General features: G+C 42.2%; 1 protein-coding gene across 1 annotated transcript in view; it reads right to left on the reverse strand.

The window, feature by feature from the left end:
* Positions 1–23,710, reverse strand: part of TMEM150C (transmembrane protein 150C) — a 42,677-nt gene extending 18,967 nt beyond the window's left edge. The window contains exons 1-2 of the mRNA XM_060779328.2: positions 23,416–23,710; positions 16,583–16,646 (exon numbers count right to left, since the gene is read on the reverse strand). Coding sequence (XP_060635311.2) covers positions 16,583–16,592 — 10 coding nt within the window. The 5' untranslated portion in view covers positions 16,593–16,646; positions 23,416–23,710. The remainder of the gene's footprint in view (positions 1–16,582; positions 16,647–23,415) is intronic.
* Between the last annotated feature and the right edge of the window lie 877 nt (positions 23,711–24,587).

Raw genomic sequence — 24,587 nt, forward strand, 5'->3', positions numbered from 1 at the left:
TTACTACCAGATTTGTAAAGCATGGCAATCTTTAGCCTTCTCTCCTAAAGAGTGCTGGTGCCTCACCAAACTACAGCTCCCATGATTCCATAGCATTGAACCATGACAGTTAAAGCGGGGACAAACTGCATTAATTCTATAGTGTGGATGCATTCTTAGTTACCGTACATTCCTTCCTTGCTATTCATTATCTGTTTCTTTCTGATCTTCTACAGTTCTCTGCCAGAACATGTTGACATCCTGCAAAGGTAGTGGAGCCAAAGCAAGAGGGAAGTGTGCAAACAAGGTGATTTTCCGTTTACTTTTATATTTGCATGCTTTTGTGGGTTGGGATATTTTACAAAACTTCTAGAGTTTGGGATTTTCATACCCGATGTCAAGCAAGCAAGGTCATTCTGGGAAACTGCTCTCCTGTGGTTGCTCCCACCCTAGTTCTCAAAGCTTTTGAATTCATTAATAAAGTTAACAGAAGCTGTCACTCAAGAACTAGGAAAGATGCCAGCAGGGACAAAAGTCAACTCCTGTATGCCACTTGCTTCCTCCTAAGAATTTTCTTTCTGCTCGCGCTGGATTTTAGTTTTGCATCATTCAGCAAAGGCAAAATGCCATTCCTCAAAGACTGCAGCACTTTACCTCCTGCTATGAAGCTTCCTTGTATTTTAAGATATGCGGTGCCCTCTGGCCTTTGCAGTATGACTATTTGTAATGCGAACAAACCCCAAACCAAACTTAACCCCTCACCAATTTATTATTTCGCTTCCAGGAATCCTTAAGTCTTATTCTGTCTAAAGTAATATTTCACATCAGGCATGACTACTGTTCATTTTCCTTTGAGAACTACCAAAAAGGGAAAGAATGAACTAGGCTAAAGGTTGGAAGTAGATTTTATCAAAGTTTTCATGTTCCCACTCCTGCATAATATAAATACAAAATGCTGGCTGGACCTGTCAAAATCTTTAATTAAGGATCCACCATATTTTTTTAAAGAAAAAAATGCAATTTAGTCAAGGCAAACACAAAATAAATCAAACAGACATTTTAGATTAATAAAACTCCCATAAATACAAAGCTACATACTGTAATTAAATATCTTTAAACCCCTACAAATCTCCCACTCTATATTGGATGGTTATTGTTCTTATTTGCCTACCCCATTTAAATAATAGTGGAATCACATTTCTAATTAATCATGCTGTAGATTAATACAGTTTGATACCAGTTTAACTACTGTGATGCTATAGAACAGGCATGGGCAAACTTTGGCCTCCAAGTGTTCTGGACTTCAACTCCCACAATTCCTAACAGCCTACCGGCTGTTAGGAATTGTGGGAATTGAAGTCCAAAGCACCCAGAGGGCCAAAGTTTGCCCATGCCTGCTATAGAATCATGGGAGAATGCTAAAGGCCTTGTAAAGTACAATTTCCATGATTCCACAGCATTTTTGACCATTTTTGAAATCAATTGGTATCTATATGCCATCATTATCATAGTTCCACCTCTCTAGAATGAATGAATCTATATAAATAAAAATGTAATGTTCGTTTGTGGGATTAACATAACTCAATAACCATTGGACAAATTGACAAAAAATTTGGACACAATAACACCTATCAGGCCAACGAGTGACCATCACTCAAAAAATTGATTTTGTCATTTGGGAGTTGTAGTTGCTGGGATTTATAGTTTACCTACAATCATTCTGAAGTTCACTAACGATGGAATTGAACCAAACTTGGCATACGGGACTTCGAAGACCAATAGAAAACAGTAGAAGGGTTTGGTCGGCATTGACCTTGAGTTTGGAAGTTGTAGTTCACCTACATCCAGAGAGCACTTTGGACTCAAACAATGATGGATCTGGACCAAACTTGGCACGAATATTCCATATGCCCAAATATGAACACAGATGGAGTTGGGGGGAAATAGACCCTGACATTTGGGAGTTGTAGTTACTGGGATGTATAGTTCACCTACAATCAAAGAGCATTCTGAACCCACCAATGACAGAATTGGGGCAAATTTCCCAAACAGAACCCCAATGACCAACAGAAAATACTTAAGGCCATCCAGTCCAACTCCCTTCACCGGGGCAAGAAAACATAATCAAAGCCCTCCTGACAAAGAGCCATCCAGCCATAGATAAAGAAAGATATATATGATTCACACACAGAGAGATATAGTATCATAGGTTTAAAAGGGACTCCTAAAGAAATTATATGTTGCATGTTCCAGAGTAGGCTAATCAGACAATCTCCATGTCAGCACTGACAAAGAAACAGCAAGAAATACTGTTTACCCACAAGCAGAAAGACATTACATATGTTAGAAATCAACATTTTCTCATTACTTTATTTTCCAGACCACCAGACCGGGCCACAGCAACGTGTGGCAGGGGATGGCTAGTCTGTCTATCTATCTATGTATCTATGTATCTATGTATCTATGTATCTATGTATCTATCTATCTATCTATCTATCTATCTATCTTTCTATCTAGATGTAATGTTCGTTTGTGGCATTAACATAACTCAAAAACCACTGGACGAATTGACACAAAGATTGAACACAATACATGTATCAGGCCAATGAGTGACCATCACTTGTAAAAACACTGAAAAACACAGCAAAAGAGACTTAAAAAGCCAAAAAAATATTTAAAAATACATTACAACATTTACGCAAAACCACATATACATATGCAAACACATATACACAAATATATATATACACACACAAAACACATATACACAGACTGGGCCACAGCAACACATGGCAGGGGACAGCTTGTGTGTGTGTGTGTCTGTATACACACACACATACACACACCACTATTTCTGAGAGTTGACCAAAATAATTTATATCTGTCTATACCACTTTTTCCTCAAGATTGAGACCCAAAGTTGCTCACAATTTAAAATGCCATTAACAAGTAAAAACATACAAAAGGTAAATATCAAAATTCATTACAATTATTAAAACAAGTGATGCAACGTGTTTTGCTTTTAATGGCAATAACTGACCAAAGCGCAACCAACGTATTAGATTTGGCAATAATGTTTCCAATCAGATGCTTCACAAACACAACATAAATGTGTTGTCGAAGGCTTTCATGGCCGGAATTATGGGGTTGCTGTGAGTTTTCCAGGTTGTATGACCATGTTCCAGAAGCATTCTCTCCTGAAGTTTCACCCACATCTATGGCAGGCATCCTCTGAGAATCCTACGACCTTGTCAGGATCTCAGCCACATCCTTGGACTCACATGGCCTCTTTGGCCTTCTCTTCCACCAAGGTTTTGATGCCACATTGTGTTTTGGAGTTTTTGGAGATACTTCTTTTCCTTTCTCTCCAGTTGTGTCTGCCATCTTGCTTCAACAGCCTCCCCACAAAAATGTATGGCCTCCAAAGATGGGAATGGCAACCCACTGCACCACTTATGAGGGGAAAACACAATCACTCTGAGGAGGATATATACATTTGTGTCTGTGTATGTGTGTGTACGACTGAGTTTGGGGTCTATTTCGCCACCCAGAATAATTGGAAAGAGTTTGGCTGAAATAAGAGCCGTTCAATGAGTGTTTTCCAAATTGAGAGGACTTAAAAGTTAAGAAAGGAAGAGATATGTATTTAAATGGATCAGCGCATGTCTGTTTCCAAGGCAATGTGAATGGAAAATAAAGGGTTTTCTTTCATGGCCTGGCTCCAGGTTGCCATAGCAACGCATTAAGGAGCAGTTAATCGCGCAGGCCTTGATCCCACAGAATTGCAAATAAGGTGGGCCTGGATTCGGCCCTCTTTTAGGCCCAAATCAATATACGAAAGTACATGGAAGAGTAGTTTGTTGGAGAATATAGTTTAATGCAGGCCTGGGCAAACTTGGGCCCTCTGGGTATTTTGGACTACAACTCCCACCATTCCTAACAGCCTCCGGACTTTTCCTTTTCCCCCTCAGCCGCTTAAGCGGCTGAGGGGGAAAAGGTAAAGGCCTGAGGCTGTTAGGAATGGTGGGAGTTGAAGTCCAAAACAACCAAAGGGCCCAATTTTGCCCAGGCCTGATCTACAAAGTGGAATGAAAGGTGTCTTCATTGAGCAAGAATCCTTCTTTCCACAACAAGCCCCAATTTTCCAAAATGCAAATCTCACAGAGACAGAAAGTGAGGTGAAATCTTCTAAACAGATGCATACACAGCAAAAGAAACACCACAGGGGTGTTAACCCTTCCTTATTCTGTCCATATGTTGGAGCACGTAAGAAATCAGTGAATGTGTGTGTGTGTCAACTGTAAAATAAGATGCATGAAGCTGATTGGTCGGGAGCTGGCTGAGCCTGGGACTTTTGGTTACTGTTACATTTTTCAGTCTTGAGCTATGCAAGTGCAGAGAAGCAGAGAGAGAGAAGCAGAGAGAGTGTGGTCTTGTTTCCTGAGCTGCTGGAGGGAGATTCTTCACATGGACAAAGAAAGACCATGGACAAAGAAATGGACAAAGAAAGACGAGGAGCAGGGCCTTCCCGGTGGCGGTCCCCTGCCTGTGGAACTCTCTTCCTGGGGAAATCAGAACAGCGAACACACTCCTCTCTTTCAGGAAAAAACTGAAAACATGGTTGTGGGACCAAGCGTTTGGTCAATCGGGTAGGTAAAGAAAGGATTGATATGGCCTAGGAAATGTTTAATGGAACGGAATCTGGAACCCGGAAGACGAATGCTGAACGCGTGAATAGTTTCATATAATGTGGTTTGTTTACTTCGTGTGTTTAACTGTAATAATTGTTTTTAATTGTTTAACTATGACTTTATTATGTGTAACTGTAACTGTATAGGCATAAAATGGTGCATTGTTGTGTTAGCCGCCCTGAGTCCCCCCTCGGGGGTTGAGAAGGGTGGGGTAAAAGTAACGGAAATAAATAAATAAAATCTCTCATAAAAGGACATTATGTGAATCAATGCCACTAATCACATGATTGTAAATATGTTGTTCTGAACTATGAAGAGTAAACTACTTGTTCTGTCTTCCAGGAGCTTGGTTTGCATTGTCCCTTAGTTGCATAAAATAGCATTTATTTATTTATTTATTTACTTTACTTGTATACCGCAGTTTCTCAGCCCAACAGGCGACTCAACGTGGTTTACAAGGATAAGGATCAATCAACGATATACAATTTAAAACCATAAAAGCATAATATACAATATTGACACAACAATAGACAACACAATGCATCTCATAACTAGAGTCGTGATCCAATCCGTCGTCCAAATTTCCATTCCTGTAATCATCACATTCATTGCACTGTTTAACCGAATGCCCGTTCAAACATCCAAGTTTTTAATATTCTTCGGAACACCATTAGCGAGGGGGCTGATCTTACCTCCATAGGAAGGGCGTTCCACAGCCGGGGGGCCACCACAGAAAAGGCCCTGTCTCTCGTCCCCGCCAGCCGCACCTGTGAAGCAGGTGGGATAGAGAGCAGGGCCTCCCCAGAAGATCTTAGGGTCCGGGCAGGCTGATAGGCAGAGATACGTTCGGATAGGTAACTTGGGCCAGAACCGTTTAGGGCTTTGTAGGCCAACGCCAGCACTTTGAATTGAGCCCGGTAGCAAATCGGCAGCCAGTGGAGCTGGTGCAGCAGAGGAGTTGTATGCTCCTTGCGCTCTGCTCCTGTTAGTATCATGGCTGCCGAGCGTTGGACTAGCTGGAGCTTCCGAGCCGTCTTCAAAGGCAACCCCACGTAGAGAGCGTTGCAGTAGTCTAGACGGGATGTAACCAGAGCGTGGACTACCGTGGCCAAGTCAGACTTCCCAAAGTACGGGCGCAGCTGGCGCACAAGTTTTAACTGTGCAAATGCTCCCCTGGTCACCGCCGAAACCTGAGGTTCCAGGCTCAGCGATGAGTCCAGGATCACACCCAAACTGCGAACCTGCGTCTTCAAAGCATCCCTTTGCATTTTCCCCCAGGGCTGCTACAGTCTCAGCAGCACCCTGAAAGTTAAACATTAACAGAGGCTGGAAGCCAGCCTGCAAAGGCCCTTTGCTGTTATTGGTTTAAAAAGTGTCCTTTTGGTCTAGAGACCGCCCTTTTTCCTGGGGATAAGATCTCCATTTTGGAAAGGCACTCCCGCCTTGTTTAGTATAGAAACAGCCTCAGATGTGCTGGTGGCCAAGCTAGGCAGCTCGGACAAACCATTGTGAGTTACGGTTAAGGTTTAGGTTACCCTCTCGCCTTTGAAACTGGTGCTGAGCTCAGATAGAGAAAGACCTGCTCTTTCTAAAGGTGCTTGGGCAGGGAATATCTCCGGATTTCTCTGCCATTGAGAGAGGCTCCATTACTTCATCTCCAAAACTAATATTGAGCTTAGATAGGGGAAGACCTGATCTTTCTGAAAGGTAACAGCTCAGGGTTAGGGTAAAAGATCCCAGGATTTTTCTACCGTTGGGGAAAAGTTAACTCGGTAACTGAAGGAAAAAGGAAAGAACATTTATATGGTTTCCCAAATTGACTGTTTGTGTTTGTAACTCCATCAAGCTGTGCCAAGTCTGTCAAGGACTTTGAAAAATAAATGTTCTGTTGATGTTCGAATCTGAACTGGCCTCAGTTGCTGAGAATCTTGAGCTTCTAAGAAAGGCACCCGCGGTTCACCCAGATAAAGATAAAAGCACATCTTAGTTTTAACCTTATAGTGTCTGGGTGTGATGGCACACTATTTGTTCTTTACTGTGTGAAAAAGATCTTGGAGTCCTTGTGGACAACAAGTTAAACATGAGCCAACAATGTGATGTGGCGGCAAAAAAAGCCAATGGGATTTTGGCCTGCATCAATAGGAGCATAGTGTGTAGATCTAGGGAAGTAATGCTACCCCTGTATTCCGCCTTGGTTAGATCACACCTGGAATATTGTGTCCAATTCTGGGCACCACAATTCAAGAGAGATGTTGACAAGCTGGAATGTGTCCAGAGGAGGGTGACTAAAATGATCAAGGGTCTGGAGAACAAGCCCTATGAGGAGCGGCTTAAGGAGCTGGGCATGTTTAGCCTGAAGAAGAGAAGGCTAAGAGGAGATATGATAGCCATGTATAAATATGTGAGAGGAAGGAGGGAGCAAGCTTGTTCTCTGCTTTCCTGGAGACTAGGATGCAGAACAATGGCTTCAAACTACAAGAAAGGAGATTCCATATGAACATGAGGAAGACCTGACTATGAGAGCCATTCAGCAGTGGAACTCTCTGTCCTGGAGTGTGGTGGAGGCTCCTTCTTTGGAGGCTTTTAAACAGAGGCTGGATGGCCATCTGTCAGGGGTGCTTTGAATGCAATATTCCTACTTCTTGGCAGGGGGTTGGACTGGAAGGCCCATGAGGTCTCTTCCAACTCCATGATTCTATCTGTGTGTCATATTTCTCTGGCAAGGCAGTGTTTGGGCTGATCAAACGTGAACTGCATGTGATTTACATTTAATCACAAAATACATATATTTTGGCTTGAGTTACACTTTAAAATGCACCTGTTCTGACTTACATACAAATTCAACTTAAGAACACACCGACAGAACCTATCTTGTCCGTAACTTGGGGACTGTCTGTAATTGGAAAGCGAGACATCGAGAAGCAAGGAAAGCTTATATTTTTCCTCCCTTTTCAGATAATGAATGAACAGCTGGTCTCAGCTCAGTCGGGGAGAGGAGAAGAAAAATGAGTGTATGCTCTCAAATGGATTATATTTGACTTTTCCTCCTCTTGGGAATCCATAGCAGCTGCTCCTTCATGATCTGAATCGCCTTCCCTCTCCACTAGATTTTTTGGGGGGGGGGGGGGGATGGAGTGCAATTGCAGACATAAACATAGCACTTATGTATTTGTAAGTCACTTTCAGGATGCTAGCCAAGGTTTGTTAATGAGCCAACGATTCCAATTTCCTTTCTTCCAGAAAGCCGGAGAATGGATAGATGTTTCTGGATGTCGACAGATGATGGCATCCCTACCATGTGGACCATCTGCTAACTGCAGAAATCAATTACCTGGAGAAATTGCAAAGTACAGCTTGCCATGTGCAGTCATGTTGCCTACCTTGGGTGAGTCCAAAACTTGTTATCCTCTGTTTGTAACCCATTATTTCTTTCATCTTTGCCTTACAGCAAATTAGAAAAGGACAAAATATTTGCAAAATGCCTTCTGAGAAGTAGAACGAGGAAAAATCTGTTTGAAAGCTCCCTAAAATGCCCTACTGTGGAAGCAAAGAGTAGAGTATTTTAGTAGGTAAAGGTAGATGTTTCCCCTGACATTAAGTCTAGCCATGTCCAATTCTGTCTGTGTGTTTGTGCTCATCTCAATTTCTAAGCCGAAGAGCCGGCGTTACCTGAAGATACCTTTAGGGTCATGTGGCCAGCATGACTGCATGGAGTGTCGTTACCTTCTTGCAGAAGTGGTACCCTACTCACATTTGTATGTTTTCAAACTGTTAGGTTGGCAGAAGCTGGGCCTAACATCAGGAGCTCACCCCGCTCCCCGGATTTGAACCACTGACCTTTTGGTCAGCAAGTTCAGCAGCTCAGCAGTTTAATCCACTGTGCCACCAGGTGTCCCTTTTATTTTATTTTATTTTATTTTAGGAAACTTCAAAATATACTTTATTTATTTGTCTGCCTATCATTTCTATCTCCCATTCTTTCCTTAGTGAATAGCAATGTACATTAGGGTTATCACAATAAAGACAGCAAGCTGAAGTGATGTAGCTTAGGCAAATGATAGATGAATCAGAAGTGGATCTATATCTCTGAGATAACTCTACATGGGCTATTTTTCTAATTGCATCTCCCTGTACAGGCCATCTCATGCACTGCGGTCAACGGAAGAGGCCCTGCTCTCGGTCCCACCCTCATCACAAGCATGATTGGTGGGAATGAGAGAGGGGGCCTTCTCTGTGATTGATTCCCATCTCTGGAACTCCCCCCAAAAGAAATAAAAATGCCCCCCTCCTCTCCTTAAAAAAACCCTCTTTAAAACGCACGTATGCACTCTAGTGTATGGAGAGGAGGAGGACTAGGACACTTTTAATTCCATTGGAACGCTGGTTATCTTATTTGTATTCCACTGCTGCCATGGTACATGTTAAAGAACAACCATGATAGCCATTTAATGTATTTTAATCATTCTCTTAGGGCAGGGGTCCTCAAACTAAGGCCTGGGGGCCGAATGTGGCCCTCCAAGGTCATTTACCCGGCCCTCGCTTAGGGTCAACCTAAGTCTGTAACGACTTGAAAGCACGCACCAACAACAACAACAACAACAATCCTATCTCATCAGCCAAAAGCAGACCCACACTTCCCATTGAAATACTAATAAATTTATATTTGTTAAAATTGTTCTTCATTTTAATTATTGTATTGTTTTAAGTGGTTTTTGCACTACAAATAAGATATGTGCAGTATGCATAGGACTTCATGTTTTTTTTTTCAAATTATAATCTGGCCCTTCAACAGTTTGAGGGACTATGACCTGGCCCTCTGTTTAAAAAGTTTGAGGACCCCTGTCTTAGGGTTTATGTCTTAATTGTTAATTATGTTATTAGTATAATTATGTTTATTTGATTACTCATATTATGTTTTTCATTTTGATGTTAATTTCCCTTTTGTTATAAGTTTACAGTTGTTATTTTGTATTATTTTGAATTATTTTAAGGTGTCTGTATTCGCTTATGGGCACTGAATGTTTGCCCTTTTTGTGTGCTCTTAGTCCCCTCGAGGAGAGAGGATGGTCTATAAATAAAGTTATTATTAATAATAATATTATTATTACACATGGCAAAGCCATGAAAGGTAAAAGTTTCCTCTTGACATTAAGTCTAGTCATGTCTGACTCTGGGGGTTTGTGCCGTCGCGCTTGGGGGCTATTAGTCTTAATGAAGAAGGGATGGACGTGGCACCTTTCCACCAAGGGATTGCTTCTTGCCCTCGTATAGGAAACTGGAACTCCCAAAAACCCAAAACGCTGTAAATAGCTCAAAGTAAGTTTTATTGAACACAAAGTCATTTCTTCAAAGCAATGAGCTGGAAAACTTTAGAGGGGTGAAGGAAAACATACATCACAGTCTCAATTAGTCCTTGGTCCAAGGGGTTTGAAGCTGAGAAGCCTCACCAAGTTTCCTCTTTCCTCAATGGCTGTGGATGCCGGAGCAAACCACAACCCCAGTTCAGATGGCCTATGTCTTGAAGATTCGGAATCTTCTTTTGGTGCCAAAAGAACCGGCTTGAAGGCGCCTGGGTCTCCTCAATAATTGTCCAGGACGATCTGGACATAAATCATGAGTCCCAGGGGTAAAAAACCTCAGAACTGTTGTTAAGAGGTAACTTAAATCAGGGTCTTTAAGAAACAAGTCTCTTACTCACGTCCATCTGGTACGAAATCTGAAGGCAGAATGAAGAAGGAAACCACTCCCCCCCTCCAGGAAGAGGTGGAGCCAAACAGTACTGATTGACAGCTACAAGCAACCAATCCATACAACTGTACATAAACGTGGTAAAAGGGGCAGGATTAAGCATAATACAACAGTTTAAATCTTGCAACTAACAGTTCTATACATAGGTGGCGCCACTCGCGCCGTCACAGGGTTGATGCTCATCTCCATCTCTAAGCGGACGAGCCGGCGTTGTCCTTAGACACCTCCAAGGTCATGTGGCTGGCATGACTGCATGGAGCACCATTACCTTCCCACCGGAGCAATACCTATTGATCTACCGACATTTGCATGTTTTTGAACTTCTAGGTTGGCAGAAGCTGGGGCTGGCAGCAGAAGCTCACCCTGCTTCCCGGATTCAAACCGCTGATGTTCCGGTCAGCAAGTTCAGCAGCTCAGCGGTTTAAGCTGCTGCACCACCGAGGTTAAATAATAAAGCAGAAATCCTAAACATGCTTACATGGATGGCTGTCTGTTAAGACGGCTTTGTACATTCCTACTTCACAGCAGGTTGAACTAGATGACTCTTGCAGCATGATTCAGTTATACTGTATGGAAGCAAATCTTGCTTGATGAATACAATTTAAGTTCCATACAAACCCGATTAGAGAAAGATTTGGTTTTGGTTAAAATAAAATCTTAATTAGCAGCATATTCTGTGCACTTACATCTGATCAACACCAGAGGGCATAAAATACTCTTTAAGGAACCAAATCACAGAACCCTAGAACAATAATCATGAGTAGTGAATAGCATAGGAACCATCCCATAACAGATCCATAATATGCTTTTCCTGTCTCGTATAAAACCATAAGTTATAACTATGGCAGTCTTTGAATCAGAGGCATCTGTCCTCTTTCACGCTAAGGGTCAAACTGAAAATAATCTAGAGACACCGAAATCAAAATAACCACATATACTTATAGAAACATTAGAAGAGTTGGCTATAAAGTTGGAAAATACCACAAGATCCATCCCATCCAACCTCTTGCTATGAAGGAACACACATTCAGAATGCTCCTGAGATATGACCTTCCAGTCTCTGTTTAAAAAATCTCCATAGAAGGAGACACCACCATACACTTTCAAACAAATTTTACCATCAGGAGGTTTTTCCTAATGTTTAGGTGGAATCTCTTTTCCTGAAGTTTGAATCCACTGCCCCATGTCCTAGTCTCTAAAGCAGCAGAAAACAAAACTGCTCCCTCTTCAATATGACATCCTTTCTAATATTTAAACATGTCTATCATGTCACCTCATAACCTTTACTTCTCCAGGCTGAACATACTCAGCTTCATAAGTTGTTCCTCTTAGGGCTTGGTTTCCCTTTCACATTCTAGTCTCAGCTTGCCAATATCCTTCTTGAATTGTGGTGTCCAGAACTGGACACATTATTCCAAGTGAGGTCTGGTTGACCTCGGGTGAGTCATACACTCTCGGCCCCATAGACCCCTGTGATAGGATCACCCTAGGATCACTACAAATTGGAAATGGCTTCAAGACGCACAACATCAATTTGCTTAACTATAATAAGATGAATAATATGCATCCTCTGGAAGATAGGAAGCCACCTCACAACCAGTTTGACTACGGCTCTGATACATCTAACACAAACAGGGTTTCATGCACAATTCTTTCCTAGCCCAAACCAAAAAAAGCAGGGACTGAACTTCGTCCTTGATGCAGCAAAAACATGTGATGTACCACCAAGCCACACACTCTTCCAATGTTTCACTTTCATTATAAATAGTTCCTTATTTTTACATGCAGCAAGCTAATGATCACAACATGCTGCCATGCTGCAGTCCTGAGACGGAGCAGCCAAACAACAGCAGTGTTCTGAGGCACACCCACTGCACAGAAAGGCAAGAGCAAGCTTTCGGGTAATAGGTATGTGACTGCAAACAACACATCTTCACCTTCTCTCTTAGCCACAAAATCTCCTCACCTGCATTAGCAAATGTCTCATGTCAGATTAACTGTCAGAGAACCAGGGAACGCAACTGCCAGCTATTACGCCAGGATTACATGGATTAGGGTGGATGGCAGAACTCACTTTACAATCCAGGGATCAAGCTTTCAGCTTAATGCTGCTCCATAAATATTCCAAAATATTCCATTTGACAAATGAACCCTTGCTTACACAGGCAGATAATGTTAACCACTGCAGCACTCGAGGCAAGAGCAGCCAGGTACAAGGCTGAAAAACTGATGAGCCCATGGGCTAGTTCAAACATGGGCAAACTTCAGCCTTCCAGGTGTTTTGGATTTTAACTCCCAGAAATCCCAGCCAGCTTACTGACTGTTAGGAATTGTGGGAGTTGAAGTCCAAAATACCAGGAGGGCTAAAGTTTGCTCATCCTAGTTGCATATGGACCTCTGATCCATGTCAGGATTACAGTGTTTTGTCCTAATAAGGCACAAACAAAAGCACTTCGTGGTGCAGAACATGCTGGAATGGAGAATATATGACACCGCCCTCTAAATGTATTTGGTTTCAATTTCTTTCAGACCCAGACATCATCATCATCATCATTATCATTATTATTACCATATTATTATTATTATTATTATTATTATTATTATTATTATTATTATTTATACCCTGCTTTATCTCCCCAAAGGGGATTCAAAGTGGCTTAATATAAAAGCATTGATCCTCAATTTAACACAGTTAACCAACAGTTAAGACTGATAGGGATTGAAGTCCACCACCATTTATAGTAGAGATATAGGTTCTCTACCCCTGGATTAGAATAAACAAAATGAATAGTGTCTGCTCTAACAAAGCTCTGCAGCAGGTATAGAATCCAGGAGAGAGCCTGGAATCCTTTCCAGAGCTCAATCAGAGAAGCCTAATGTGAAACATGCCATTCCATGTATATATATATTTATATTTATATTTTTAATGTACCAAACATACCAAGTTTGTATGAAAACGTGACTCTATTTTCTGCATTGGTCAATGACCGAAATAAATGATTTGACATTCCATGTGTAGACAAGTTATTATTCTCTATCTATACATATAAAAGTGAATTTATCTATTTTCCAAGATGGCTCCCACTTCCAGGAAGTACTGTGAACTCTACTGATGATAGACCTGGATCAAACTTGGCACACATATCCACCGCGACCAACAGAAAATACTGGAGGAGGGGAGGGATTGACTCTAGATGATGGGAATTACACTTCACCCCGCATCCAGGGAGCACTTCTAAACAGCACTGTAAATTTCATCAATGATGGGTGTGGACCAAACTTGGCAAGCATACCCAACATGGCCAACTTTAAATACTGGTGGGGTATGAGGGCAATGACATCAAGAGAGCCCCGTGAACCCCACAGATGATGGATCAGGTCCAAAATTGGCATCTATAGCCATCATAACCAACTTAAAATAGTGGTGGAGTTTGTGGAAGATTGACCTAGTCCACTAGGAGTTCCAGCCCACCCACATCCAGAGAGCCCTGTGAATCCTGCTGACAATGAATCTGAACCATATACTTCTCATATAACTCTACAACTTGTAAATAATACCATCCTCTAAAGAATACTATTCAACCCAAAACAGTCCAACTAAGCATTGGAATTGGGAGAATATCACTGTTCACACAGTTCTCTTGCTGTATGTCTTGTTTACTGGATGATCTATTGATCTTTGCATACATTTCTAGACCAAACTACAACCACCTGACCATATAACCATGACAACAGACAACCTTTCCAATTTGCTTTCTAAAGGACACAGGGCTTTTGTTAGAGGCTCTTTTTTTATTTGGCAGCCTGTACAGGTTAATGGATGTGCAGGATTTATCTAATGTCCGTGCCTCTTTGGTCTTTCATTTTTATTATTATTGGAAAATATCCAGTTGGCCGAAAAGAGAACTGCTGGATTCAAATTGCTGTAACCCCAACTTTGGTGGGTTTTGTTGTTGTTTTTTTTTTACAATTACAACTTGAAAATTTCCCAGCTAGTGAAGCCTGAGAGTTGTAGTTCAAGTTCTGATTATTCAGGAACTGAGGAGAAATATACTCTCCATCTCCTCTGAGGCATTTTCCTCTATCCTTATAGATGAAAAACATCCAGAAACAGATCACACAGTTGAACCCACAGCATAAATTAACTTTACTATGTTTAATGCTCAGTAATTATGTGTTGATGTTAGACTGCTGTAAAGTACATTATATTTCACAGCTTTTGCACTGAAGTGGATGGTGCAATTACTTGAAAAGATATGTCTAGTGGTTTAAAAATGTGGAGACCTGGTTCTAATAGGGAAGTTTAGTGACACCTGGCACACCCAAAAAACGTTTAAGAAGCTCCATTAGTAACCCATTCACAAATGAACCCCTCCTTATTCAGGGCATTAGAAAATGAAGTCTGGTAGATTTACTGTATTGCTCGTGAAACCTGGCACAGAAGGTTAGAATCCCATTCTTGCAGAAACATTGCCAATTACAATACAGTGAAAGTGGAAAGAAATGACAGCAGGGATGGAAAACTTTCCTGCAATGCAGATTCTACATCAGGTGCTGTTATTTCCCATCTGTGATCAAAACAAGAAGCTATTTAAAGCAGAAGTCACTGCGTGAAACTAAGCTCTGCTTTGCAGCAAGATAAGCTGTTCACTTTAGTTTACTCCTCAGAAGGCATAAAGAAAATTGAATTTTGCCCTGTATGCTTAGTGAGAAAATGTTCAAATCTGTAAGTAGTATGATATCTGGCCCCTATATGCCTCTGCCGCAAACCCTTAGCCAAAGTACTTGGTTCTGCTTCATCCTTTCTCGCTTGCTATCTCATTCTCTCAGAATTGCCTCCCTGAACATTTGAGAATTGCTCTCCCCCTTGTTTTTAAATCTCAACTAAAATATTACTGTCTTCCAAAACTTTTGGAATTTTACTATTACTCTGAGTTGTTATGTTGTGTATTTTGACTTGAAGGTACGCAAGATAATTAAAGACATGTGGTGAGTGTGCTTTGTATTATAGCAGTTTGTTTGGGGGCTTTTTGTATTTTATTTGGATTGGATTATAGTTTTGTGTTTTGTTATTCCTTCCTTCTCCATGTCTTTTTGTATATACATATATTTTAGTTTAAATACTTCCAGCAGGATCCCATGTACATTCAATTGTACTGTGTATTTTGTAAAAACCACAACAATAATGACAACAACAACAGAAATGCACCTCCAAATTCCTTTATCAGACTGAAATTAAGTCAATGGATGAAAAAAGATTCCCCTATCAAGTATAAAATGATACCTAAGCATCACTTAGAAGGAGTGTGGGTACACTGTGGTCTGTGGGCCATATATACCAACCACTCCCACCCCATCACTTTTGATGCATTTTTTAAACCTGGAAACCGCCCAAACTGCCTGCAGATGAAATAGTTTGTTTCCCCTTTGCATGGATTTCACCTCCTTATTTTAGTCAGATTGTAAAATCTCCTTCTTGTGAATATTTTGCATGAAGGTTGATAGTAGAAAGGTACGTGCTGGACACAAAGAACAGAGGACTTTTATCCAACCCAGCTAACAGTAGTAGTCAAAATTTCATTGAAAGTAATGAGAGACGAACTGTTACATTGGTTTAAATTCATCTTATGGCTAATTTCAGTTGGACTGAAACACAAGGGGTCAGGATAACAGCACTGCAGTGAGACAAAAAAAATTAAAAGAAGGCCCATACATCCGCTTTTCCCAACTTGGTGCCCTCTAATTGTGTTGAATAACAACCCCGTTCGTGCCAGCCTAGTAATGTTGGGCAATGTAGTGCAATGCAATAAAAGAACATCAGATTGGGAAAGGTTGCGATATAGAGTCAATGTGGTATTATGGTTTGAGTATTGGGCTATGACTCTAGAGTCCAGGGTTCAAATCCCCACTTGGGCATGGAAATCCTTAAGCAAGTTGCACTCTCTTAGCCTCAGAAGGAGGCAAAAGCAAACCCTTCTGTACCATCCTGCCAAGAAAAGCCTGTGCCAGATTCATCTTTGGGCCACCATAAGCCAAAAACAATTTAAAGGCACAGAACAAACAGAAAGCCATACAGCAATTCTTAATTATATAGTTGCAGTCATTATTTGGCTTACATTGATCCTGAAGCATCTGGAAGATCAAAGGTAGGGATGAACACTCACCTTGAAGCATCCAAGTACTGCTGCATATATGGTGTTTTACAGAGGGTCACACTTTGTTTCCAGCCTGCGTTACAAAGAATAACATCATGTCACAGTCATTTCAGACAAGCTACAACAAGCTTACATGTGCCAATAGCTAGAAAATCATAACTGAAATGTAGGCTTTATTTCCTGTTTGACAAGTAATAGAAGGAAGGCAAACTAAGACAGAGGTGGACAAAGTGCAACCTCATAGATATTATTAGAGAGCAATTCCCAGTATTTGTCAGTTTGCTATACTGGATAGGACTGCTGGAAGTTGTAGTCCTATAACACCTAGTAGACTGCGCATTGCTTACCCCTGGGATAAAAGAGTCATGTTGTGCCTATGGGTAGTTGTTCTCATTTGGATCCAATTTTAATGGTATTAAGAAATATAGGCCAATTCATATTGGATCTCTTTATTGTTATATCTAAAGTTCAAGTTCTGAAGCAAGCATCTCCAGACTTTTGTTGTGCTTGCAATACCTTCAATCTGAGCCACTCAGCAATATTTTGGTGGTAAAATAAAGGATCCCACAACAGTGTAGTCAGACACAAGTAATGTCGGTGGTAAAGACAAGAAGCAGTGTTCTTTAATCCTATGAACACTGATTGAGGAAGTTCATTGTCTGTAAATATCTGAGTATGAAATAATAATCATAATATTAAAAAATCAATTAGCAAGAGAGGAAGAAAGGGTGAGTGGGAAATAATATGCTTTTAGAAATGTAAACAACTGCCTTCTACAGAGCCCCAACATTGGTTTGTACGTCTCAGAACTGTCAGAATGGATTGGAATGAGCTCTCCAAAGTTTCAGACAGGAGTCTTCCCAGACTTACATGAAGACACCAGAACCTGGGACCTTCTACAATACAAAACGTATGTTCTATTAATGAATTATGAGCAATTCAGATCACCAGGAGCTGTAATTTCTCATTTTATCCTAAAGGACAAGTCTCACTCCTGTGACCACTAAATGTTGATGTTATGATGCAACCATTCCTGAAACTACTAGGCCATGTTCCCTGAGTTATGACCACTTTTGAATGTACAGCAGCTAAAGTAACTCAGAAGCTCTGCAACCATTAAAAGGACTGGGGAAGAGCGAATAGATAGGACAGAAAATGGGCAGGGGAAGATTTACTTGAAGATTACACATTAGTAAAATACAGTGATGTGTGAATATCCCTTATCCACATATTTGGAACCAGAAATGATTTGAATTAAGGACCAACCATCCACCCACTCCTGATTTAAGTATACCTGTTCTTGCATATATGTGCATAATGAGATCTTTCGGAGATGAGAGCCAACTCTAAACCGCTTCTTTTCTTTACCACCGACATTACTTGTGTCTGACTACACTGTTGTGGGATCCTTTATTTTGCCACCAAAATGTTGCTGAGTGGCTCAGATAGAAGGTATTGCAAGCATAAAACATATATGTTTTATATGCACATAGCCTGAAAGTAATTTTACACACAATATTTTTAAAGAATTTTGTACGCGAAGCAAGTTTTCTTGGTATTGTACACCAGAAAACAAAAGGTTTTCTATCTGAGCTATTTTAGGTGGATAATTTTAGATTTTGAAGCATTTCGGATTTTGGAATTCCAGATAAGGGATGCTTAACCTGCACAACTCCCTCTGTCCATGAGGTTAACATCCCCAGACTTTTTGCAGATACATGAAACCATAGATAATAGTGAACCCTATTGAAATGAAGGCCTGATGGCCCCAAAATATCAGAGTTATACCGGAGAACCTAGATAATGCCTAGGTTGTGTTATACTGAAACCATGGATATTGGTCCCACAGATACAAGAGTTACAGTGCCTGAAATAATTGAGAAGGCATGGCTTGGAATGAGAAAGACTTATCTTAAAAGGCAAAGAGTTCTTTTAGCAGAAGAGGCAGTCCTAAATAGGGCAAGTGGCAGTGAGCGGGGACAAGGCAATTTCTCTTGAGCATCCACCCAATCACTAGCACTCCTTTCTGTTCCTTCTGTTTGAGAACAAAGCTGCCTCCTAGCCCCAAATCACCTGCAGCCTTCAGGCAGGATGGAGCACTGCCTTGTGTCCAGTGCTCGAGTAAGATTTAACTGTTAAATCAGTTCCTAGACCTAGGAAGGATACCTTTCATCCCAAACTATGCATTCCTAGGCAGTGGGCACACCACTTATCTGAACTCTATCACTCTAGGGCATAGGTGGGAATCTAGTGGCTCTTCAGAAGTTGTGGGACTGTTTTCCCCATCACTGGCTATACAAACCTGGCTAGGACTGGAGAAATTTGCAACCCACTCAATCTGGAGAACTCATTATTCTCACTCTGCCCTAATATAGCTCAGATATAAAAATCTAGTTAGCTTCCAGACTTGGGTTATTAGGATTACTGTTGACCATAACTCGAACCTGAGTCAGCCATGTGATGCCTCGGCAAAGAAGATGAATGCTATATTAGCCTGCATTAACGAGAGCATAGTTTCCACATCAAGAGAAGTAATATTCCTATAATATTATGCTTTTCACAAGCCTCACGTAAAATACTGCATTCAGTTCTGGATGCCTCATTTTAAGAAGGATATAGATAAGCTGAAACTGATTTAGAGAAGTCCAACAAGGATAGGTTTAGGCGATCCCTCGTTTTCCGAGGAAGATTGTCTTCCAATATTTTTTTGGGTCCGTATGTGGCTGTGGAGCCCTATTCTTGCTCTGCATCTTCTTCCGCAGTGACGGCGTTGGTTTCCAGGTGGAAGGCAGTCTTGGTCGGGGTTGGCTTGATGTGCCTTACTCTTGGCACGCTTCTCCCTTTTGCGCTCCATTCGGGCCTCTTCAAATTCTGCAGCACTGCTGGTCACAGCTGATTTCTAGCTGGAGCAGTCAAGGGCCAGGGCTTCCCAATTCTCAGTGTCTATGCCAGAGTTTTTAAGGTTGGCTTTGAGCCCATCTTTAAATCTCTTTTCCTGCCCACAAACATTCCATTTTCCGTTCTTGAGTTCGGAGTAGAGCAACTGCTTTGGGAGACGGTGGTCGGGCATCCGGACTACGTGGCCGGTTCAGCGGAGTTGATGGCGGAGTACCATCGCTTCAATGCTGGTGGTCTTTGCTTTTTGCAGCATGCTGACGCTTGTCCGCCTGTCTTCCCAAGAGATTTGCAGGATTTTCTGGAGGCAGCGCTGATGGAATCGTTCCAGGAGTTGCATGTGACGTCTGTAGACAGTCTACGCCTCAGCGGCATATAGCAGGGTTGGGAGGAGAATAGCTCTATAAACAAGCACCTTGGTATCCCTACAGATGTCCCGGACCTCAAACACTCTCTGCTTCATTCAGAAAAATGCTGCGCTTGCAGAGCTCAGGTGGTGTTGTATTTCGGTGTATTTCAACAAGGATAACAGATATGGAGAACAAAACCTATGAGAAAGGTAGAAGAAGGTGGTGGCCTTGCTCAGCTTGGTAAAGAGATATCACTGAGCGGAGAGGACAGATGTGTTTTCTGCTGCTCCAGAGGTAGGACTAGGTCTAATGGTTTTAAGTTACAGGAGAATAGATTCCGACTGGACATTAGAAGGCATTTTTGACAGTAAAAGCAGTTTACATGAGAGTTGGTGAGGTTTCCTTCTTTGAAAGGGCATACTTTCAGACTTCTTCAACCTGCGGCCCTCCAAGTGTTTGGGCCTTCAACTCCCAGAAGCCCTAGCCAGCTTGTTTAATGGTCAGGAATTCTTGGAGCTGAAATAACAACAACAACAACAACAACAACAATCCTGCCACCATCTCCCAGAAGGGACTAGGGGCGGCTTACAGAGCAGCATGTGATGGTGCCACACAAAACACATAAAATACATCAGCAATTATAAATACCAGTAACAACACCAATTGACCTAAAACAACATTTACAGAAATTAACAAAAACTCAACTCAGTTTAAATAAGATGCTCAATAAAAGCACAGCAGTAGCTACTAGTTTAAAATGGCCTATAAAACCAAGTTGAACATCCCAATCATGAATCAAGTTAAAATGTCAACATTAAAATACCAGAGTAGAACAGCAATCTGTTTCGGTCCTCTAATTAGCTGGTACCTTAACCATTGTCAAAGACCTGCTTGAAAAGCCATGTTTTCAACTCCCTCCAAAAGCATTGAAGTGTGGAGGATTTTATGGAACTAGATACATTATCCAATATGATATATGATACAAGTGTAAAGAGAAGAGTAGATTGGTATCCACTTAGACGTTTTCTTAAAGAAAAGAAAAATCTAAATGTATGAGGTTTTTGAATGTTGATGACTGCAATATGATAGAAATAATGATTAAGAAGAAACAAGGGTGTAATCACCCCCTGGACTGTTGGGAAGTTCAATTGGATGAAGGTATGTTTGAGTTAAACCCCATAATCAATTTTTCCTTCACTTCACTTCCCCTCACATCCCCCTTTCCCTACCCCTTTGACCTACCCGTTCCCCTTAGTTGTAGTAGAGTGTAGGCTATAGTAGAAAATGGTACATATGGAGCTGATATATGGGAGAATGCGATGGATATGAATTTAATAACCATAGAAAAATTTTGGAAGAAGAATGTAAAAGGCATGAAGTAAGAATTAATAATCTACTGTAGCCAACACCGAATTGAATGTTTGTATTTGTGTAAATGTGTAATTGTGGGGAAATTCTTTAATAAAAATTATACAAAAAAAAAGAAGAAGAAGTGTGGAGGCTTGCCTGGGAACCACCACCAACAAGTCTCTCTCCCTCACCCTCACCAACCATGCTTGAGACAGAGTCCAAGCATGCCGCAGGTTGAAGAGCCCTGCCTTACCGAAAGATCCTGCAATGAGTAGGAGGCTAGACTTAATAGCCCAGGAGTCCCCTTCCCACTCTACAATTCCTATGATTTTGCACCCCACCCCCAATATTTATATTCCCATTATGAACAGTGCTGGTCCTTGAGCATTGCCAATTGGTCCCTGCCAGGAAAGAAGAACACAGCTGCAGCTAATGGACAAAAACAATGATACTAGTATCTGGCACAACACAAACATAAAATGATTGCTGGTTTCTCACATCAGACAGCTTGAACAGTAATGCTCTAGAAAGGCACCAGCGAGACATTTATCTCTCCCCCTCCTAGCACATATTGCAGTTGTATTCTAAAAGACACTCCTTTCCTTTCTTATTGATAATGTAAGTGGTTTGTCCATGGGCAAAAAGTTAACACCTAAATAGAAAGGCAATATCAAAGGGAAAGACAAATCTACCTTCCCTTCCTATCACCAGAGGACTCACAGACATCCTTAAGAAGCCTCTGTGTGTCCTGTGTGCCTCCATTGCAATATAAGCCCATCCTCCAATACACGTGCTGGTGCGCGCGCGCACACACACTCGCACACCAGCTGTCAGAGCCATGGACATTTTGCTAGCATGAAACAAAAACAGCCACATGGCTTTGTCTGGTCACTTGCCTGCCCACTACCCAGCCCCTAAAAACAACAGGAAGGGGAAATCACATTATTATCATGCTCATCGAAGTTCTCTTAACATAATCACCTCTTATTGGGGCAAAACAGAAACCTTGTTTCTTCAAAATATTTTATACTATCCTTCCAAGCAAGCTCATCCAGATTTAAGCCCATTGTCGATCTCTCTGGGAGGGGTTAGGGGCTGTGATATGGGAGATAACTCTTGTTGTTGTTGTTAGTAGTAGCAGCAGCATTTATATACTGGTTCTTCTCTCCTAAAGGAGACTCAAAGCAGCTAACACTAAAAACCACACAATATGTAAATCAAAACCCAAAGCATACAAACATTAACATAGAATTAAATATGATTTATTTAAAAATACATAGTTAAAGCCATTTAAAAGCACATTGGACAATATAAAACTCTAGAGCTGAAACAAAAGGGAAGTGCTGATGTGAAGTGAATACAAGAAGGAAGCCCATCTCCACACACAGGTGGAACTTCTCCTAATGGGCATTTGGCAAAAGCAAAGGATGCTAGCTGGGGAGAGTTGCCAAGCAAAAACCCCATCTCCAATGAACATGGCAGAATGATGCTGGCTAAGCACCATCCATTGCTGCACTATGGTAAGAATTTGGAGCAAAAATGGAGAGGCTGAAGATGATGGGCGGCAAGAAGAATTGGAAAGAGACCCTATCAGGATATGTATCCTATACATATCCCAAACCATGGCAAAGCAATCCTATACACGAAACAGGAGTGATTTGAAAGGTGCAGAGAATATGGCACTGCAGTTTCAGGCCACACACTTGCAGGATTAAGGGCTGCACCTGTATAAAAGGCTGGGTGTTTGTTTTTTGTAGGGAAGGAGGTGGCAAGGGCGGAGAGTTCTTAAATCAAATAAGAACAGGCAGGAGGAAAAGCCTAGGGATTTTCCAAGCTGATAAGGCCGCCAGGGAAATCAGCAGAGAAAGAAAGAAACAGAAATATAGCCAAAGCACAAAGCGCACCACCATGAAAGAGAGACATATGCTTCCAAAGGAGGAAGGAATGGGGATGGGGGGAGGGGGGGGATAGCAGGAAATAGAGAAGAGGGTGGAGGGTGGAATGGGGGAGATCCATTGGATTCCTCAAAGGCTTGGGGAAAGGGGAGAGGAAGCCCCACCTTTGGCGAAACAGAGATGGGAAGGGAGGCTCTCCAAGCAGTGATGCCAAAGGGAGAGAAAAGACAAGATCTCCTCCCGAGAGATTATGTTTTGGAGGAGAAACGACTGCAGAGATGGGGGACAGAGGAAGAGGAGAAGCACTCCAGAGCTGACACAGACACACAAAAGCGAGCGCAAAGATACCCACCTAACAACCGACTGCTAAGGTGCACAGGGAAGGAGAAGGCGGCAGAGATGGTTGGGGAGGGTCCCTGGCACTGCTTGCCCCCTTAGCACGAGGAGGAGGAAGAATAGGTTGGTAGGTAGGCAGTCAAGCAGCAGCAGGATGGGGCCACGGAGGAGGAGGAGGAGGAGGAGGAGGATTTCTCCGAGGAAGAGGTGGAGTTTGTGCCTGCTGCCCAGCGTGCCCGAAAGCGTCTCCCTGCTTTTTACGCACCAGCTGGAGAGAGGAAGAAGGGAGAGGGCTGGGGGAGATGAACACAATCTGCAAAGGGGCCGGCGGAGGGGAGGGGGGGGGGCTGGCGGGGTCAGGGGTGGGCCATCGCGACCGGAGAGAGCGAGGAAAGGGGGTCAACAGACCTCCCTCCCTCCTTCCCACACATCCAGCTGCAAAGAGGGGAGCTCCCGAGAATCATAGAATGACAGAGTTGGAGGAGATCCCAGGGACCATCCAGTCCCAACCGCATCCTGTCCTGCAGGAATCATAGAATCCTAGAGTTGGAAGAGACCTCGTGGTCCATCCAGTCCAACCCCCTGCCAAGAAGCAGGAAAATCGCATTCAAAGCACCCCGCCCCGACAGATGGCCATCCAGCCTCTGTTTAAAAGCCTCCAAAGAAGCAACCTCCATCACACTCTGGGGTAGAGAGTTGCACTGCTGAACAGCTCTCACTGTCAGGAAGTTCTTCTCATGTTCAAGTGGAATCTCCTTTCTTTTCTGTAGTTTGAAGCCATTGTTCCGCTTTTTAGTCTCCAAGGCAGCAGAAAACAAGCTTGCTCCCTCCTCCTTTTGACTTCCCCTCACACCTTGATCCATGGCTATTTTCTTCTGCAGGCTAAATATGCCCATCTCTTTAAGCCACCCCTCATAGGGTTTGTTCTCCATACCCTTGATCACTTTAGTCGCCCTCCTCTGGACACATTCCAGCTTGTCAACCTCTCCCTCCAATTGAATTGGACACAGTGTGATTCCAGGTGTGGGCTGACCAAGGCAGAATAGAGGGGTAGCATAACTTCCCTGGATCTAGACACTATACTCCTATTGATGCAGGCCAAAATCCCATTAGTTCCAACAGACCTCACTACCTCTGAGGATGCTTGCCATAGATGCAGGCGAAACGTCAGGAGAGAATGCCTCTAGA

The sequence above is a fragment of the Anolis sagrei genome, chromosome 5 (assembly GCF_037176765.1).
Source record: "Anolis sagrei isolate rAnoSag1 chromosome 5, rAnoSag1.mat, whole genome shotgun sequence".
Classification (NCBI taxonomy): domain Eukaryota; kingdom Metazoa; phylum Chordata; class Lepidosauria; order Squamata; family Dactyloidae; genus Anolis; species Anolis sagrei.